Source organism: Pleurodeles waltl, chromosome 2_2, assembly GCF_031143425.1.
Source record: "Pleurodeles waltl isolate 20211129_DDA chromosome 2_2, aPleWal1.hap1.20221129, whole genome shotgun sequence".
In the NCBI taxonomy this organism is placed as follows: Eukaryota; Metazoa; Chordata; class Amphibia; order Caudata; family Salamandridae; genus Pleurodeles; species Pleurodeles waltl.
The window spans coordinates 1,165,581,823-1,165,600,169 of record NC_090439.1 but is presented as its reverse complement, the minus strand read 5'-3'; the positions used below and the strand labels follow the sequence as shown (position 1 = coordinate 1,165,600,169).

Genomic DNA, 18,347 nt, shown 5'->3' with positions numbered 1-18,347 from the left:
GTAGGTGCTATGTAGTTGTAGGAGGCTGGACTGGCTTGTAGTGAGTACCAAGGGGTACTTACACCTTGCACCAGGCCCAGGTATCCCTTATTAGTGTATAGAGTGTCTAGCAGCTTAGGCTGATAGATAATGGTAGCTTAGCAGAGCAGCTTAGTGCCGGAACAGGCACTACGAAGAGGAGTGAAACGGTGCTCACCCGAAGTTGCACAAAGGAGTCCCACGCCGCCGGAGGACAACTTAGAAAGTCGTGCAATGCAGGTTAGAGTGCCGTGGACCCAGGCTTGGCTGTGCCCAAAGGATTTCCGCTGGAAGTGCACAGAGGCCGGAGTAGCTGCAAAAGATGCGGTTCCCAGCAATGCAGTCTGGCGTGGGGAGGCAAGGACTTACCTTCACAAAACTTGGACTGAAGAGTCACTGGACTGTGGGAGTCACTTGGACAGAGTTGCTGGAATCAAGGGACCTCGCTCGTCGTGCTGAGAGGAGACCCAGAGTACCGGTAATGCAGTTCTTTGGTGCCTGCGGTTGCAGGGGGAAGATTCCGTCGACCCACGGGAGATTTCTTCGGAGCTTCTAGTGCAGAGAGGAGGCAGACTACCCCCACAGCATGCACCACCAGGAAAACAGTCGAGAAGGCGGCAGGATCAGCGTTACAGAGTTGCAGTAGTCGTCTTTGCTACTTTGTTGCAGTTTTGCAGGCTTCCAGCGCGGGCAGCAGTCGATTCCTTAGCAGAAGGTGAAGAGTGAGATGCAGAGGAACTCTGATGAGCTCTTGCATTCGTTATCTAAGGAATTCCCCAAAGCAGAGACCCTAAATAGCCAGTGTAGGAAAGTACCATCTTGCCTGGCATGTTACCCCCATTTTTCACTGTATATATGTTGTTTTAGTTGTATGTGTCACTGGGACCCTGGTAACCCAGGGCCCCAGTGCTCATAAGTGTGCCTGAATGTGTTACCTGTGTAGTGAGTAACTGTCTCACTGAGGCTCTGCTAATCAGAACCTCAGTGGTTATGCTCTCTCATTTCTTTCAAAATTGTCACTAACAGGCTAGTGACCATTTTTACCAATTTACATTGGCTTACTGGAACACCCTTATAATTCCCTAGTATATGGTACTGAGGTACCCAGGGTATTGGGGTTCCAGGAGATCCCTATGGGCTGCAGCATTTCTTTTGCCACCCATAGGGAGCTCTGACAAATCTTACACAGGCCTGCCACTGCAGCCTGAGTGAAATAACGTCCACGTTATTTCACAGCCATTTTACACTGCACTTAAGTAACTTATAAGTCACCTATATGTCTAACCTTTACCTGGTAAAGGTTAGGTGCAAAGTTACTTAGTGTGAGGGCACCCTGGCACTAGCCAAGGTGCCCCCACATTGTTCAGAGCCAATTCAGTGAACTTTGTGAGTGCGGGGACACCATTACACGCGTGCACTACATATAGGTCACTACCTATATGTAGCTTCACCATGGTAACTCCGAATATGGCCATGTAACATGTCTATGATCATGGAATTGCCCCCTCTATGCCATCCTGGCATTGTTGGTACAATTCCATGATCCCAGTGGTCTGTAGCACAGACCCTGGTACTGCCAGACTGCCCTTCCTGGGGTTTCTCTGCAGCTGCTGCTGCTGCCAACCCCTCAGACAGGCAGCTGCCCTCCTGGGGTCCAGCTAGGCCTGGCCCAGGATGGCAGAACAAAGAACTTCCTCTGAGAGAGGGTGTGACACCCTCTCCCTTTGGAAAATGGTGTGAAGGCAGGGGAGGAGTAGCCTCCCCCAGCCTCTGGAAATGCTTTGTTGGGCACAGATGTGCCCAATTCTGCATAAGCCAGTCTACACCGGTTCAGGGACCCCTTAGCCCCTTCTCTGGCGCGAAACTGGACAAAGGAAAGGGGAGTGACCACTCCCCTGACCTGCACCTCCCCTGGGAGGTGTCCAGAGCTCCTCCAGTGTGCTCCAGACCTCTGCCATCTTGGAAACAGAGGTGCTGCTGGCACACTGGACTGCTCTGAGTGGCCAGTGCCACCAGGTGACGTCAGAGACTCCTTGTGATAGGCTCCTTCAGGTGTTAGTAGCCTTTCCTCTCTCCTAGGTAGCCAAACCCTCTTTTCTGGCTATTTAGGGTCTCTGTCTCTGGGGAAACTTTAGATAACGAATGCATGAGCTCAGCCGAGTTCCTCTGCATCTCTCTCTTCACCTTCTGATAAGGAATCGACCGCTGACCGCGCTGGAAGCCTGCAAACCTGCAACATAGTAGCAAAGACGACTACTGCAACTCTGTAACGCTGATCCTGCCGCCTTCTCGACTGTTTTCCTGCTTGTGCATGCTGTGGGGGTAGTCTGCCTCCTCTCTGCACCAGAAGCTCCGAAGAAATCTCCCGTGGGTCGACGGAATCTTCCCCCTGCAACCGCAGGCACCAAAAAGCTGCATTACCGGTCCCTTGGGTCTCCTCTCAGCACGACGAGCGAGGTCCCTCGAATCCAGCGACACCGTCCAAGTGACCCCCACAGTCCAGTGACTCTTCAGCCCAAGTTTGGTGGAGGTAAGTCCTTGCCTCACCTCGCTGGGCTGCATTGCTGGGAACCCCGACTTTGCAAGCTACTCCGGCCCCTGTGCACTTCCGGCGGAAATCCTTCGTGCACAGCCAAGCCTGGGTCCACGGCACTCTAACCTGCATTGCACGACTTTCTAAGTTGGTCTCCGGCGACGTGGGACTCCTTTGTGCAACTTCGGCGAGCACCGTTTCACGCATCCTCGTAGTGCCTGTTTCTGGCACTTCTCCGGGTGCTACCTGCTTCAGTGAGGGCTCTTTGTCTTGCTCGACGTCCCCTCTCTCTGCAGGTCCAATTTGCGACCTCCTGGGCCCCAGCAGCGTCCAAAAACGCCAAACGCACGATTTGCGTGTAGCAAGGCTTGTTGGCGTCCATCCGGCGGGAAAACACTTCTGCACGACTCTCCAAGGCGTGGGGGATCCATCCTCCAAAGGGGAAGTCTCTAGCCCTTGTCGTTCCTGCAGTATTCACAGTTCTTCAGCCTAGTAAGAGCTTCTTTGCACCAACCGCTGGCATTTCTTGGGCATCTGCCCATCTCCGAGTTGCTTGTGACTTTTGGACTTGGTCCCCTTGTTCCACAGGTACCCTCAGTGAGGAATCCATCGTTGTTGCATTGCTGATTTGTGTTTTCCTTGCATTTTCCCTCTAACACGACTATTTTGTCCTTAGGGGAACTTTAGTGCACTTTGCACTCACTTTTCAGGGTCTTGGGGAGGGTTATTTTGCTAACTCTCACTATTTTCTAATAGTCCCAGCGACCCTCTACAAGGTCACATAGGTTTGGGGTCCATTCGTGGTTCGCATTCCACTTCTGGAGTATATGGTTTGTGTTGCCCCTATCCCTATGTTTCCCCATTGCATCCTATTGTAACTATACATTGTTTGCACTGTTTTCTAAGACTATACTGCATATTTTTGCTATTGTGTATATATATCTTGTGTATATTTCCTATCCTCTCACTGAGGGTACACACTAAGATACTTTGGCATATTGTCATAAAAATAAAGTACCTTTATTTTTAGTATAACTGTGTATTGTGTTTTCTTATGATATTGTGCATATGACACTAAGTGGTACTGTAGTAGCTTCACACGTCTCCTAGTTCAGCCTAAGCTGCTCTGCTAAGCTACCATTATCTATCAGCCTAAGCTGCTAGACACCCTATACACTAATAAGGGATAACTGGGCCTGGTGCAAGGTGCAAGTACCCCTTGGTACTCACTACAAGCCAGTCCAGCCTCCTACAGCCAGAAAAGAGGGTTTGGCTACTTAGGAGAGAGGATAGGCTAGCAACACCTGAAGGAGCCTATCAGAAGGAGTCTCTGACGTCACCTGCTGGCCCTGGCCACTCAGAGCATTCCAGTGTGCCAGCAGCACCTCTGTTTCCAAGATGGCAGAGGTCTGGAGCACACTGGAGGAGCTCTGGGCACCTCCCCTGGGAGGTGCAGGTCAGGGGAGTAGTCACTCCCCTTTCCTTTGTCCAGTTTCGCGCCAGAGCAGGGCTGAGGGGTCCCTGAACCGGTGTAGACTGGCTTATGCAGAAATGGGCACCATCTGTGCCCATGAAAGCATTTCCAGAGGCTAGGTGAGGCTACTCCTCCCCTGCCTTCACACCTTTTTCCAAAGGGAGAGGGTGTAATACCCTCTCTCTGAGGAAGTCCTTTGTTCTGCCTTCCTGGGCCAAGCCTGGCTGGACCCCAGGAGGGCAGAAACCTGTCTGAGGGGTTGGCAGCAGCAGCAGCTGCAGTGAAACCCCTGAAAAGGCAGTTTGGCAGTACCCAGGTCTGAGCTACAGACCCGTGGGATCATGGGATTGTGCCAACAATGCCAGGATGGCATAGAGGGGGCAATTCCATGAACTTAGACATGGTACATGGCCATATTTGAAGTTACCATTTGGAAGCTACACATAGGTAGTGACCAATGTGTAGTGCACGCGTGTAATGGTGTCCCCGCACTCACAAAGTCCGGGGAATTTGCCCTGAACGATGTGGGAGCACTCTGGCTAGTGCCAGGGTGCCCACACACTAAGTAACTTAGCACCCAACCTTTACTAAGTAAAGGGTAGACATATAGGTGACTTATAAGTTACTTAAGTGCAGTGAAAATGGCTGTGAAAGAATGTGTGCATTATTTCACTCAGGCTGCAGTGGCAGGCCTGTGTAAGAATTGTCAGAGCTCCCTATGGGTGGCAAAAGAAATGCTGCAGCCCATAGGGATCTCCTGGAACCCTATACCCTGGGTACCTCAGTACCATATACTAGGGAATTATAAGGGTGTTCCAGTATGCCAATGTGAATTGGTAAAATTGGTCACTAGCCTGTTAGTGACAATTTGGAAAGTAATGAGAGAGCATAACCACTGAGGTTCTGTATAGCAGAGCCTCAGTGAGACAGTTAGTCATAACACAGGTAACACAGTCAGGCACACTTATGAGCACTGGGGCCCTGGCTGGCAGGGTCCCAGTGACACATACAACTAAAACAACATATATACAGTGAAAAATGGGGGTAACATGCCAGGCAAGATGGTACTTTCCTACAGTAGTGTATTGTTTTGTGCAGTTCAGTGTGCTCCTTCCAGGTGCAGTGAAAATACTAGTGTTTTCTAGTATGGTCCTTCCAGGTAGGTGCTGTATAGTGCAGTGTTTTGTACAGTACAGTGTGCTCCTTCGAGGTAGGTGGTGTTGTGTAGTGTATTGTACAGTACAGTTTGCTCCTTCCACGTAGGTGCTGTAAAGTGCAGTGTATTGTATAGTCTACTCCTTCCAGGTAGATGCAGTGTAGTACAGTGTGTTGTAGTGTGTGCTCCTTCCAGGTAGGTGCGGTGCAGTGCAGACTATTGTACAGTGTGATCCTTCCAGTTAGGTGCTGTGTAGTGTAGTGTATTGCACAGTACAGTGTGCTCCTTCCAGGTAGGTGCTGTGTATTGCAGTGTATTGCACAGTACAGTGTGCCCCTTCCAGGTAGGTGCTGTGTAGTGCAGTGTATTGCGCAGTACAGTACGCTCCTTCCAGGTAAGTGCTGTGTAGTGCAATGCAGTGTACAGGGTGCTCTTTGCAGGTAGCTGCTGCTTGTGCAGTGTACTGTGCAATACAGTGGGCTCCCACCAGGTAGGTGCTGTGTAGTGCAGTATATTGTGCAGTAAGTACAGTGTGCTCCTTCTCGGTAGGTGATGTGTTGTGCAGTGTATTGTATAGTCTGCTTCTTTCAGGTAGATGCTGTGTAGTGCAGTGTAAGTCACTGTGTGCTCCTTCCCAGTAGGTGCTGTGTAGTGCAGTGTATTGTACATTACACTGTGCTCCTTCCAGGTAGGTGCTGTGGAGTGTAGTTTATTGCACATTGTGGTCCTTCCAAGTAGATGGGGACAGTTTATTTTACTATGTGTTCCTTCCAGGTAGGTGCTTTGTAGTGCATTGTATTGTGCAGTACAGTGTGTTCCTTTCAGGTAGGTGATATGTAGTGCAGTGTTTTCTAGTATGGTCCTTCCAGGTAGGTGCTGTATAGTGCAGTGTTTTGTACAGTACAGTGTGCTCCTTCGAGGTAGGTGGTGTTGTGTAATGTATTGTACAGTATAGTTTGCTCCTTCCACGTAGGTGCTGTAAAGTGCATTGTATTGTATAGTCTGCTCAGTACAGTGTGCTCCTTCCAGGTAGGTGCTGAGTATTGCAGTGTATTGCACCGTACAGTGTGCCCCTTCCAGGTAGGTGCTGTGTAGTGCAGTGTATTGCACAGTACAGTGACCTCCTTCCAGGTAAGTGCTGTGTAGTGCAATGCTATGTGCAGGGTGCTCTTTGCAAGTAGCTGCTGCTTGTGCAGTGTACTGTACAATACAGTGTGCTCCCGCCAGGTAGGTGCTGTGTAGTGCAGTGTATTGTACAGTACACTGTGCTCCTTCCAGGTAGGTGCACTGTATTGTACAGAACAGTGTGCTCCTAACCTGGTAGCTGCTGTTGGGCCTGTGTATTATACAGGCCAGTGTGCTCCTTCCAGGTAGGTGCTGTGTAGTGCATTGTATAGTACAGTGTGCTCCATTCAGGGAAGGTGTGATGCAGTGCAGTGTATTGTACAGTATAGTTTGCTCCTTCCACGTAGGTGCTGTAAAGTGCAGTGTATTGTAGTCTGCTCCTTCCGGCTAGATGCTATGGAGTACAATGTGTTGTACTGTGTGCTCCTTCCAGGTAGGTGCGGTGCAGGGCAGTGTATTGTACAGTGTACTCCTTCCAGTTAGGTGCTGTGTAGTGTAGTGTATTGCACAGTACAGTGTGCACCTTCCAGGTAGGTGCTGTGTATTGCAGTGTATTGCACAGTACAGTGTGCCCCTTCAAGGTAGGTGCTGTGTAGTGCAGTGTATTGCACAGTACAGTGAGCTCCTTCCAGGTAAGTGCTATGTAGTGCAATGCTATGTGCAGGGTGCTCTTTGCAGGTAGCTGCTGCTTGTGCAGTGTACTGTACAATACAGTTTGCTCCCGCCAAGTAGGTGCTGTGTAGTGCAGTGTATTGTGCAGTATGTACAGTGTGCTCCTTCCAGGTAGGTGCTGTGTAGTGCAGTGTACTGTATTGTCTGCTCCTTTCAGGTAGATGCTGTGTAGTGCAGTGTAAGTCACTGTGTGCTCCTTCCCAGTAGGTGCTGTGTAGTGCAGTGTATTGTACAGTACACTTTGCTCCTTCCAGGTAGGTGCACTGTATTGTACAGGACAGTGTGCTCCTAACCTGGTAGCTGCTGTTGGGCCTGTGTATTATACAGTCCAGTGTGCTCCTTCCAGGTAGGTGCTGTGTAGTGCAGTGCATTGTATAGTACAGTGTGCTCCATTCAGGGAAGGTGTGATGTAGTGCAGTGTATTGTACAGTACAATGGTCTCCTTCCAGGTAGCTGCAGTGTAGTACAGTGTATAGTACAGTAGTGTGTGCTCCTTCCAGGTATGTGCTGTGTAGTGCAGTGTATTTTACAGAGTGCTCTTTACAGGATAGGTGCTGCTAGTGTGGTGTATTATACAGTACAGTGTGTTCCTTCCAGGTAGGTGTTGTGTAGTGCAGTGTATTGTGCATTACAGTGTGTTCATTCCAGGTAGGTTCTGGTTAGTGCAGTGTATTGTACAGTACAGTGTGCTCCTTCCAGGTAGGTGCTATGTAGTGCAGTTTATTCTACAGTGTGGGTTTTCCAGGTAGGTGCTTTGTAGTGCAGTGTATTGTACAGTGTGTTAGTTCTAGGTAGCTGCTGTGTAGTGCAGTGTATTGTACAGTACACTGTGCTCCTTCCAGGTAAGTTTGGTGCAGTGTATTGTATAGTCTGCTCCTTCCAGGTACATGCTGTGTAGTGCAGTATATTGTACTGTGTTCTCCTTCCAGATATGTGCGGTGTAGTGCAGTGTATGTATAGTCTGCTCCTTTTAGGTAGATGCTGTGTAGTGCAGTGTAAGTCACTGTGTGCTCCTTCCCAGTAGGTGCTGTGTAGTGCAGTGTATTGTACAGTACACTGTGCTCCTTCCAGGTAGGTGCACTGTATTGTACAGGACAGTGTGCTCCTAACCTGGTAGCTGCTGTTGGGCCTATGTATTATACAGTCCAGTGTGCTCCTTCCGGGTAGGAGCTGTGTAGTGCAGTGCATTGTATAGTACAGTGTGCTCCATTCAGGGAAGGTGTTATGTAGTGCAGTGTATTGTACAGTACAATGGTCTCCTTCCAGGTAGCTGCAGTGTAGTACAGTGTATAGTACAGTAGTGTGTGCTCATTCCAGGTATGTGCTGTGTAGTGCAGTGTATTTTACAGAGTGCTCTTTATAGGATAGGTGCTGCTAGTGTGGTTTATTGTACAGTACAGTGTGTTCCTTCCAGGTAGGTGTTGTGTAGTGCAGTGTATTGTACATTACAGTGTGTTCATTCCAGGTAGGTTCTGGTTAGTGCAGTGTATTGTACAGTACAGTGTGCTCCTTCCAGGTAGGTGCTATGTAGTGCAGTTTATTCTACAGTGTGGGTTTTCCAGGTAGGTGCTTTGTAGTGCAGTGTATTGTACAGTACAGTGTGCTCGTTCTAGGTAGCTGCTGTGTAGTGCAGTGTATTGTACAGTACTCTGTGCTCCTTCCAGGTAAGTTTGGTGCAGTGTATTGTATAGTCTGCTCCTTCCAGGTACATGCTGTGTAGTGCAGTATATTGTACTGTGTTCTCCTTCCAGGTATGTGCGGTGTAGTGCAGTGTATTGTACAGTATTCTGCTTCCAACTGTGCTGTGTGGTGCAGTGTATTGCACAGTACAGTGTGCTCCTTCCATGTAGGTGCTGTGTAGTGCATTGTATTGTGCAGTACAGTGTGCTCCTTCCAGGTAGGTGATATGTAGTACAGTGTTTTCTAGTATGGTCCTTCCAGGTAGGTGCTGTATAGTGCAGTGTTTTGTATAGTACAGTGTGCTCCATCCAGGTAAGTGTTGTGATATAAAGGGGGCTCTTTGCAGGTAGCTGCTGCTTGTGCAGTGTACTGTACAATACAGTGTGCTCCTGCCAGGTAGGTCTTGTGTAGTGCAGTGTATTGTGCAGTAAGTACAGTGTGCCCCTTCCAGGTAGGTGATGTGTAGTACAGTGTTTTCTAGTGTAGCCCTTCCAGGTAGGTGTTGTGTAGTGCAGTGTTTTGTACAGTAAAGTGTGCTTCTTCCAGGTAGATGGTTTGTTGTGTAGTGTATTGTACAGTACAGTTTGCTCCTTCCAGGTAGGTGTAGTGTAGTGCAGTGTATAGTAAAGTGTGCTCCTTCCAGGTAGATGCTGTGTAGTGCAGTGTGTCGTACTGTGTGCTCCTTCCATGTAGGTGTGGTGGAGTGCAGTGCATTGCACTGTACAGTGTGCTCCTTCCAGGTAGGTGCTGTGTATTGTATAGTACAGTGTGCCCCTTCCAGGTAGGTGCTGTGTAGTGCAGTGTATTGTACAGTACAGTGTGCTCCTTCTAGGTAGCTGCTGTGTAGTGCAGTGTATTGTACAGTACACTGTGCTGCTTCCAGGTAAGTTCTGTGTAGTGCAGTGTATTGTATAGTCTGCTCCTTCCAGGTACATGCTGTGTAGTGCAGTGTATTGTACTGTGTTCTCCTTCCAGGTATGTGTGGTGTAGTGCAGTGTATTGTACAGTGTGCTACTTCCAGGTAGGTGCTGTGTAGTGCAGTGTATAGAACAATACAGTGTGCTCCTTCTTGGTAGGTGCTGTGTAGTGCAGGTAGGTTCTGTTAGTGCAGTGTATTGTACAGTACAGTCCGCTCCTTCCAGGTAGGTGCTGGTTAGTGCAGTGTATTGTAAAGTACAGTGTGTTCCTTCCAGGTAGGTGCTGTGTAGTGCAGTTTATTCTACAGTGCGGGTTTCCAGGTAGGTGCTGTGTAGTGCAGTGTATTGTACAGTACAGTGTGCTTGTTCTAGGTAGCTGCTGTGTAGTGCAGGTATGTTCTGTTGGTGGAGTGTATTGTACAGTGTGCTCCTTCCAGGTAGGTGCTGGTTAGTGCAGTGTATTGTAAAGTACAGTGTGCTCCTTCCAGGTAGGTGCTGTGTAGTGCAGTTTATTCTACAGTGTGGGTTTTCCAGGTAGGTGCTATGTAGTGCAGTGTATTGTACAGTACAGTGTGCTTGTTCTAGGTAGCTGCTGTGTAGTGCAGTGTATTGTACAGTACAGTGTGCTCCTTCTTGGTAGGTGCTGTGTAGTGCAGGTAGGTTCTGTTAGTGCAGTGTATTGTACAGTACAGTGTGCTCCTTCCAGGTAGGTGCTGTTAGTGGAGTGTATTGTACAGTACAGTGTGCTCCTTCCAGGTAGGTGCTGGTTAGTGCAGTGTATTGTAAAATACAGTGTGCTCCTTCCAGGTAGGTGCTGTGTAGTGCAGTTTATTCTACAGTGTGGGTTTTCCAGGTAGGTGCTGTGCAGTGCAGTTTATTCTACAGTGCATGTTTTCCAGGTAGGTGCTCTGTAGTGCAGTGTATTGTACAGTACAGTACAGTGTGCTTGTTCTAGGTAGCTGCGGTGTAGTGCATTGTATTGTACAGTACACTGTGCTCCTTCCAGGTAAGTTCTGTGTAGTGCAGTGAATTGTATAGTCTGCTCCTTGCAGGTACATGCTGTGTAGTGCAGTATATTGTACTGTGTTCTACTTCCAGGTATGTGCGGTGTAGTGCAGTGTATTGTACAGTGTGCGACTCCCAGGTAGGTGCTGTGTAGTGCAGGTAGGTTCTGTTAGTGCAGTGTATTGTACAGTACAGTGTGCTCCTTCCAGGTAGGTGCTGTGGAGTGCAATTTATTGCACATTGTGGTTGTTCCAGGTAGATGCAGTATAGTGCAGTGTATTCTACTATGTGTTCCTTCCAGGTATGTGCTGTGTAGTGCAGTGTATTGTACAGGGTGCTATTTGCAGGTAGCTGCTGCTTTTGCAGTGTACTGTACAATACAGTGTGCTCCTGCCAGGTAGGTCTTGTCTGGTGCAGTGTATTGTGCAGTAAGTTCAGTGTGTAGTACAGTGTTTTCTAGTGTGGTTCTTCCAGGTAGGTGTTGTGTAGTGCAATGTTTTGTACAGTAAAGTGTGCTCTTTCCAGGTAGGTGGTATGTTGTGTAATGTATTGTACAGTACAGTGTGCTCCTTCCACGTAGGTGCTGTGTAGTGCAGTGTGTTGTAGTGTGTGCTCCTTCCAGGTAGGCGTGGTGTAGTGCAGTGTATTTTACAGTGTGCTCCTTCCAGGTAGATGATGTGTAGTGCAGTGTATTGCACAGTATAGTGTGCTTCTTCCAGGTAGGTCGAGTGTATTGTACAGTACTGTGTGCCCCTTCCAGGTATGTGCTGTGTAGTGCAGTGTATTGTACAGTACAGTGTGCTCCTTCCAGGTAAGTGCTGTCTAGTGCAATGTAGTGTACATGGTGCTCTTTGTAAGTAGCTGCTGCTTGTGCATTGTACTGAACAATACAGTGTGCTCCTGCCAGGTAGGTGATGTTAGTGCAGTCTATTGTACAGTGCAGTGTGCTTCTTCCAGGTCCGTGCTGTGTAGTGCATTTTGTTCTACAGTACAGTCTGCTCCTTCCAGGTAGGTGCTGTGTAGTACAGTCTGCTCCTTCCATGCAGGTGCAGTGTAGTGCAGAGTATTGCAGTGTGCTCTTTAAAGGTAGGTGCAGTTTATTGTACTATGTGCTCCTTCCAGGTAGGTGCTGTATAGTGCAGTGTATTGTTCAGTACAGTGTGCTCCTTCCAGGTAGGTGCTGTTACTGCAGTGCATTACACAGTACAGTGTGCTCCTTCCAGGTAGATGCTGTGAAGTGCAGTGTAAATCACTGTGTGCTCCTTCCCAGTAGGTGTGTTGTATTGCCGTGTATTGTACAGTACAGTGTGTTCCTTCCAGGTAGGTTCTTTTTAGTACAGTGTATTGTACTGTACAGTGTGCTCCTAACCACATAGGTGCGGTTAGGCCAGTGTATTGTGCAGTACAATGTGCTCCTTCCAGGTAGGTGTAGTGTAGTACAGTGCATTGTACAGTTCAATGGCTCCTTCCAAGTATGTGCTGTGTAGTGCAGTGAATTGTACAGTGTGCTCTTTACAGGTACATGCTGTGTAGTGCGGTGCATTGTACAGTAGTGGGCTCCATACAGTAGGTACTGTGTAGTGCAGTGTATTGTATAGTACACTGTGCTCCTTCCAAGTAGGTGCTGTGTAGTGCAGTATATTGTACAGTACAGTGTGCTCCATCCAGATAGGTGCTATATAGTGCAATATATTGTACAGTACAATGCACCCCTTACAGGTAGGTTCTGTATAGTGCACTGTATTGTACTGTGTGCTCCTTCAAGGTAGGTACTGTGTAGTGCAGTGTATTGTGCAGTACAGTCTGCTCCTTCCAGGTAGGTGCTGTGTAGTGCAGTGTATTCTAGAGGACAGTGTTCTCCTTCTATAGTGCAGTGTATTATACAGTGTCCTCCTTCCAGGTAGGTGTAGTGCAGTGGATTGTACAGTACAGTGTGCTCCTTTTAGGTAGGTGCTGTGTAGTGCAATGTATTGTACAGTACAGTGTGCTCCTTCCAGATAGGTGCTGTGGTGTGCAGTGTATTTTGCAGTAAGTACAGTGTGCTCCTTCCAGGTAGGTGCTGTGTAGTCCAGTGTTTTCTACAGTACAGTGTGCTCCTTCCAGGTAGGTGCTGTGTAGTGCAGTGTATTGTATTGTCTCCTCCTTTCAGGTAGACGCTGTGTAGTGCAGTGTAAATCACTGCTCCTTCCCAGTAGGTGCTGTGTAGTGGAGTGTATTGTTCAGTACAGCGTGCTCCTTCCAGGTAGGTGCTGTGTAGTGCAGTGTATTGTACGGTACAGTGTGCTCCTAATCTGGTAGGTGCTGTTAGGCCAGTGTAGTATACAGTACAGTGTGCTCCTTCCAGGTAGGTGCTGTGTAGTGAAGTGCATTGTACAGTACAGTGTACTCCGTTCAGGGAAGGTGTGATGTAGTGCAGTGTATTGTACAGTACAATGTGCTCCTTCCAGGTAGGTGCGGTGTAGTACAGTGTATAGTACAGTACAGTGTGCTCCTTCCAGGTATGTGCTGTGTACTGCAGTGTATTCTACAGAGTGCTCTTTACAGGATAGGTGCTGCTAGTGCGGTGTATTGTACAGTACAGTGTGCTCCTTCCAGGTAGGTGCTGTTAGTGGAGTGTATTGTACAGTACAGTGTGCTCCTTCCAGGTTGGTGCTGGTTAGTGCAGTGTATTGTAAAATACAGTGTGCTCCTTCCAGGTAGGTGCTGTGTAGTGCAGTTTATTCTACAGTGTGGGTTTTCCAGGTAGGTGCTGTGTAGTGCAGTTTATTCTACAGTGTGGGTTTTCCAGGTAGGTGCTCTGTAGTGTAGTGTATTGTACAGTACAGTGTGCCCGTTCTAGGTAGCTGCTGTGTAGTGCAGTGTATTGTACAGTACACTGTGCTCCTTCCAGGTAAGTTATGTGTAGTGCAGTGTATTGTATAGTCTGCTCCTTGCAGGCACATGCTGTGTCGTGCAGTATAGTGTACTGTGTTCTACTTCCAGATATGTGCGGTGTAGTGCAGTGTATTGTACAGTGTGCTCCTTCCAGGTAGGTGCTGTGTAGTGCAGGTAGGCTCTGTTAGTGCAGTGTATTGTACAGGTCAGTGTGCTTCTTCCAGGTAGGTGCTGTGTAGTGCAGTGTATTGTCCAGTACAGTATGCTCCTTCCATGTAGGTGCTGTGTAGTGCAGTGTATTGTACAGTACAATGTGCTCCTTCCAAGTAGGTGCTGTGCAGTGCAGTTTATTGCACATTGTGGTTGTTCCAGGTAGATGCAGTATAGTGCAGTGTATTCTACTATGTGTTCCTTCCAGGTATGTGCTGTGTAGTGCAGTGTATTGTACAGGGTGCTATTTGCAGGTAGCTGCTGCTTGTGCAGTGTACTGTACAATACAGTGTGCTCCTGCCAGGTAGGTCTTTTGTGGTGCAGTGTATTGTGCAGTAAGTTCAGTGTGTAGTACAGTGTTTTCTAGTGTGGTTCCTCCAGGTAGGTGTTGTGTAGTGCAATGTTTTGTACAGTAAAGTGTGCTCTTTCCAGGTAGGTGGTATGTTGTGTAATGTATTGTACAGTACAGTGTGCTCCTTCCACGTAGGTGCTGTGTAGTGCAGTGTGTTGTTGTTTGTGCTCCTTCCAGGTAGGTGTGGTGTAGTGCAGTGTATTTTACAGTGTGCTCCTTCCAGGTAGATGATGTGTAGTGCAGTGTATTGCACAGTACAGTGTGCCTCTTCCAGGTAGGTGCAGTGTATTGTACAGTACTGTGTGCCCCTTCCAGGTATGTGCTGTGTAGTGCAGTGTATTGTACAGTACAGTGTGCTCCTTCCAGGTAAGTGCTGTCTAGTGCAATGTAGTGTACATGGTGCTCTTTGCAAGTAGCTGCTGCTTGTGCATTGTACTGTACAATACAGTGTGCTCCTGCCGGGTAGGTGATGTTAGTGCAGTCTATTGTACAGTGCATTGTGCTTCTTCCAGGTCGGTGCTGTGTAGTGCATTTTATTCTACAGTACAGTCTGCTCATTCCATGCAGGTGCAGCGCAGCGTATTAGAGTGTGCTTTTTAAAGGTAGGTGCAGTTTATTGTACTATGTGCTACTTCCAGGTAGGTGATGTGTAGTGCATTGTATTACACAGTACAGTGTGCTCCTTCCAGGTAGATGCTGTGTAGTGCAGTGTAAATCACTGTGTGCTCCTTCCCAGTAGGTGTGTTGTATTGCCGTGTATTGTACAGTACAGTGTGTTCCTACCAGGTAGGTGCTTTTTAGTACAGTGTATTGTACTGTACAGTGTGCTCCTAACCACATAGGTGCGGTTAGGCCAGTGCATTGTGCAGTACGGTGTGCTCCTTCCAGGTAGGTGTAGCGCAGTACAGTGTATTGTACAGTTCAATGGCTCCTTCCAAGTATGTGCTGTGTAGTGTAGTGAATTGTACAGTGTGTTCTTTACAGGTACATGCTGTGTAGTGCGGTGTATTGTACAGTAGTGGGCTCCTTACAGTAGGTACTGTGTAGTGCAGTGTATTGTATAGTTCAGTGTGCTCCTTCCAAGTGGGTGCTGTGTAGTGCAATATATTGTAGAGTACAATGCGCCCCTTACAGGTAGGTTCTGTGTAGTGCACTGTATTGTACTGTGTGCTCCTTCAATGTAGGTACTGTGTAGTGCAGTGTATTGTGCAGTACAGTCTGCTCCTTCCAGGTAGGTGCTGTGTAGTGCAGTGTATTCTAGAGGACAGTGTTCTCCTTCTATAGTGCAGTGTATTATACAGTGTCCTCCTTCCAGGTAGGTGTAGTGCAGTGCATTGTACAGTACAGTGTTCTCCTTTTAGGTAGGTGCAGTGTAGTGCAGTGTTTTGTACATTACAGTGTGCTCCTTACAGGTAGGTGTTGTGTAGTGCAGTGTATTGTACAGTATAGTGTGCTCCTTCCAGGTAGGTGCTGTGGTGTGCAGTGTATTGGAAGTTTGCTGTTTAGAGGTAGGTTCTGCTAGTGCAGTGTATTATACAGTACAGTGTGCTCCTTCCAGGTAGGTGCTGTTAGTGTAATGTATTGTACTGTACAGTATGCTCCTTCCAGGTAGGCGCTGTGCAATGCAGGGTATTGTACTGTGTGCTCCTTGCAGGTAGGTGCTGTGTAGTGCAGTGTGCTCCTTCCATGCAGGTGCAGTGTAGTGCAGCGTATTAGAGTGTGCTCTTTAAAGGTAGGTGCAGTTTATTGTACTAAGTGCTACTTCCAGGTAGGTGATGTGTAGTGCAGTGTATTGTTCAGTACAGTGGGCTCCTTCCAGGTAGGTGCCTTTAGTGCAGTGTATTACACAGTACAGTGTGCTCCTTCCAGGTAGATGCTGTGTAGTGCAGTGTAAATCACTGTGTGCTCCTCCCAGGTAGGTGCTGTGTAGTGCAGTGTATTGTGAGGTGTGCTCCTTCTATAGTGCAGTATATTGTACTGTGTGCTTCTTCGAGGTAGGTGCTGTATAGTGCAGTGTATTGTATTGTGAGCTCCTTCCAGGTAGTTGCTGTGTAGTGCAGTGTATTGTGCAGTGAGTGCTCCTTCTAGAGAGGTGCTGTATAGTTTTGCCTCCTGTGAACCTGAATATATGGTATAAATAAAATGTATATAGCTTTAAATCTCTAACTTTGAGTCTCTTCTCTTCAGTGATGGTGACTCTGGATCCAGACACAGCACATCCTGAGCTCCGCCTGTCTGAGGGAGGGAGACGTGTGAGAGGGACATGGACAGAACAGATCCTGGTGGACACCCCCAAGAGATTCACCTTTCGTGATCCCTGTGTGCTGGGGAATGAGGGGTTCACCTCAGGCAGATATTACTGGGAGGTGGAGGTGCTGGGGGAGCCGGGAGAATGGGGAGTGGGTGTCGCAGCAGAGTCTGTGGAAAGGAAGAGAGGGATCACATGGTCACCTGAGGGGGGGGTCTGGGCTGTGAGTGGGTTTTATGGTGAATACACGGCTCTCACCTCCCCTCTGACCCCCCTGTCCTCTCGTGACGAGCCCCTGAACCTGGGGGTGTATCTGGACTACGAGGGGGGGCGGTTGTCCCTTTACAATGCGGACTCCATGGAGCTTCTCTACGCTTTCCCCCAGACCCCCTTCAGTTGCAGACTCTTCCCCTTCTTCTGTTTTTGGAGGGGAGGAGCAGAGCTGAGGATGGTGTAGGGGTCCCCCCCCCCCGCCCCAGGAGCAGAGCTGAGGATGGTGTAGGAGCCCCCCCCCCACCCCAGGAGCAGAGCTGAGGCTGGTGTAGGAGCTGCAGCCCCCCCCCCCCCCCCCGGAGCAGAGCTGAGGCTGGTGTAGGAGCCCCCCCCCCGCCCCAGGAGCAGAGCTGAGGCTGGTGTAGGAGCCCCCCCCCCCCCGCCCCAGGAGCAGAGCTGAGGATGGTGTAGGGGTCCCCCCCCCGCCCCAGGAGCAGAGCTGAGGCTGGTGTAGGAGCCCCCCCCCCGCCCCAGGAGCAGAGCTGAGGCTGGTGTAGGAGCCCCCCCCCCGCCCCAGGAGCAGAGCTGAGGATGGTGTAGGAGCCCCCCCCCCCCGCCCCAGGAGCAGAGCTGAGGATGGTGTAGGAGCCCCCCCCCCCCCCCCGCCCCAGGAGCAGAGCTGAGGATGGTGTAGGGGTCCCCCCCCCCCCCCGCCCCAGGAGCAGAGCTGAGGCTGGTGTAGGAGCCCCCCCCCCGCCCCAGGAGCAGAGCTGAGGCTGGTGTAGGAGCTGCAGGGGGAGGGGCTATGGAGGGGGTCAGTACAGGCACTAATAGCACTAAAAACTATTCATGGTGGACTCATTGATTATTCTCTTTCAATCATTCCCTTTTATGGACACTTAAGGTATTCTCTGTCCTGACCTCTGATTACCTATATCTGCCTTTGTATGAACTGCATCTCACATTAGGATTTCTACACACGCACTGGATGCACACGCTGCACTATCTTTATACACATTTCCATACGACACTTGGTGCAGCACGTCACTGCCTTTTGTTGGGAAGTCACTTTACACAACAGCCAGTGCTCACCATGGACACTTGGTTCAGGTGCATATGTTCATTTCTATACCCCACAGCCGTGAGAAAGTCACTTTGTGATGAAACACGTGTTAGCTGTCAAGCATGAAGAACTGTGATGAAGAACTGTACGGGAATATGAATTGAATTGAACTTTCACAATAAAAGAAAATCTTGCAACACAGGACGGACTTATGCGATGGACTGTGCTACACGTTTGAACAAAGAGAGCGCTTTGGTTGCAATGTTTGAATGTATTATGTATTAATCATACATATTTCTACCTGTGGGTTGCGGGGTACACAACCATATAGCACCCTTGGTAGACACTCTGAAATAAGTGTAATCTACCTAGGCACTGCTGGACACTTATGGGAGGTGCATTCATTTTGCCATTGCTACCTTTTCGTTGCTAGATGAAATTATTATTGTCAGACAAATGGGTGGGAATCATTATAAACACCTTGGTCCCTGCACACGGCACATGTGGACTGGCACAACCCCACTGGGGCTTCACCTCAGGCATCCACTACTCAGCTGGCAGAATGCAATCATTATACCTGTAAACACCCATCACCTGCTGCGTGATAATGCCCATCAGGGGGCATCCATCCTTTGTGCCCTGTAGTAACACACAGTGCCCAGGGCACAGCATGGCACTAGCATACTTTCATTAAAAAACACAGCTGTAGTCTCACTGCTGTCACTAAGAGACAAGCTAACTTTTTAAAGCTAGAAATATAAAGGGTTTCACGAATATAAAGAGATATTGGCAAAATTGTTTATTTTA

General features: G+C 48.8%; 1 protein-coding gene across 1 annotated transcript in view; it reads left to right on the top strand.

Moving 5' to 3' along the window:
- Positions 1-17,741, top strand: part of LOC138283020 (E3 ubiquitin-protein ligase TRIM39-like) — a 94,112-nt gene extending 76,371 nt beyond the window's left edge. The window contains exon 4 of the mRNA XM_069221134.1: positions 16,204-17,741. Coding sequence (XP_069077235.1) covers positions 16,204-16,721 — 518 coding nt within the window. The 3' untranslated portion in view covers positions 16,722-17,741. The remainder of the gene's footprint in view (positions 1-16,203) is intronic.
- The last annotated feature ends 606 nt before the right edge of the window (positions 17,742-18,347 follow it).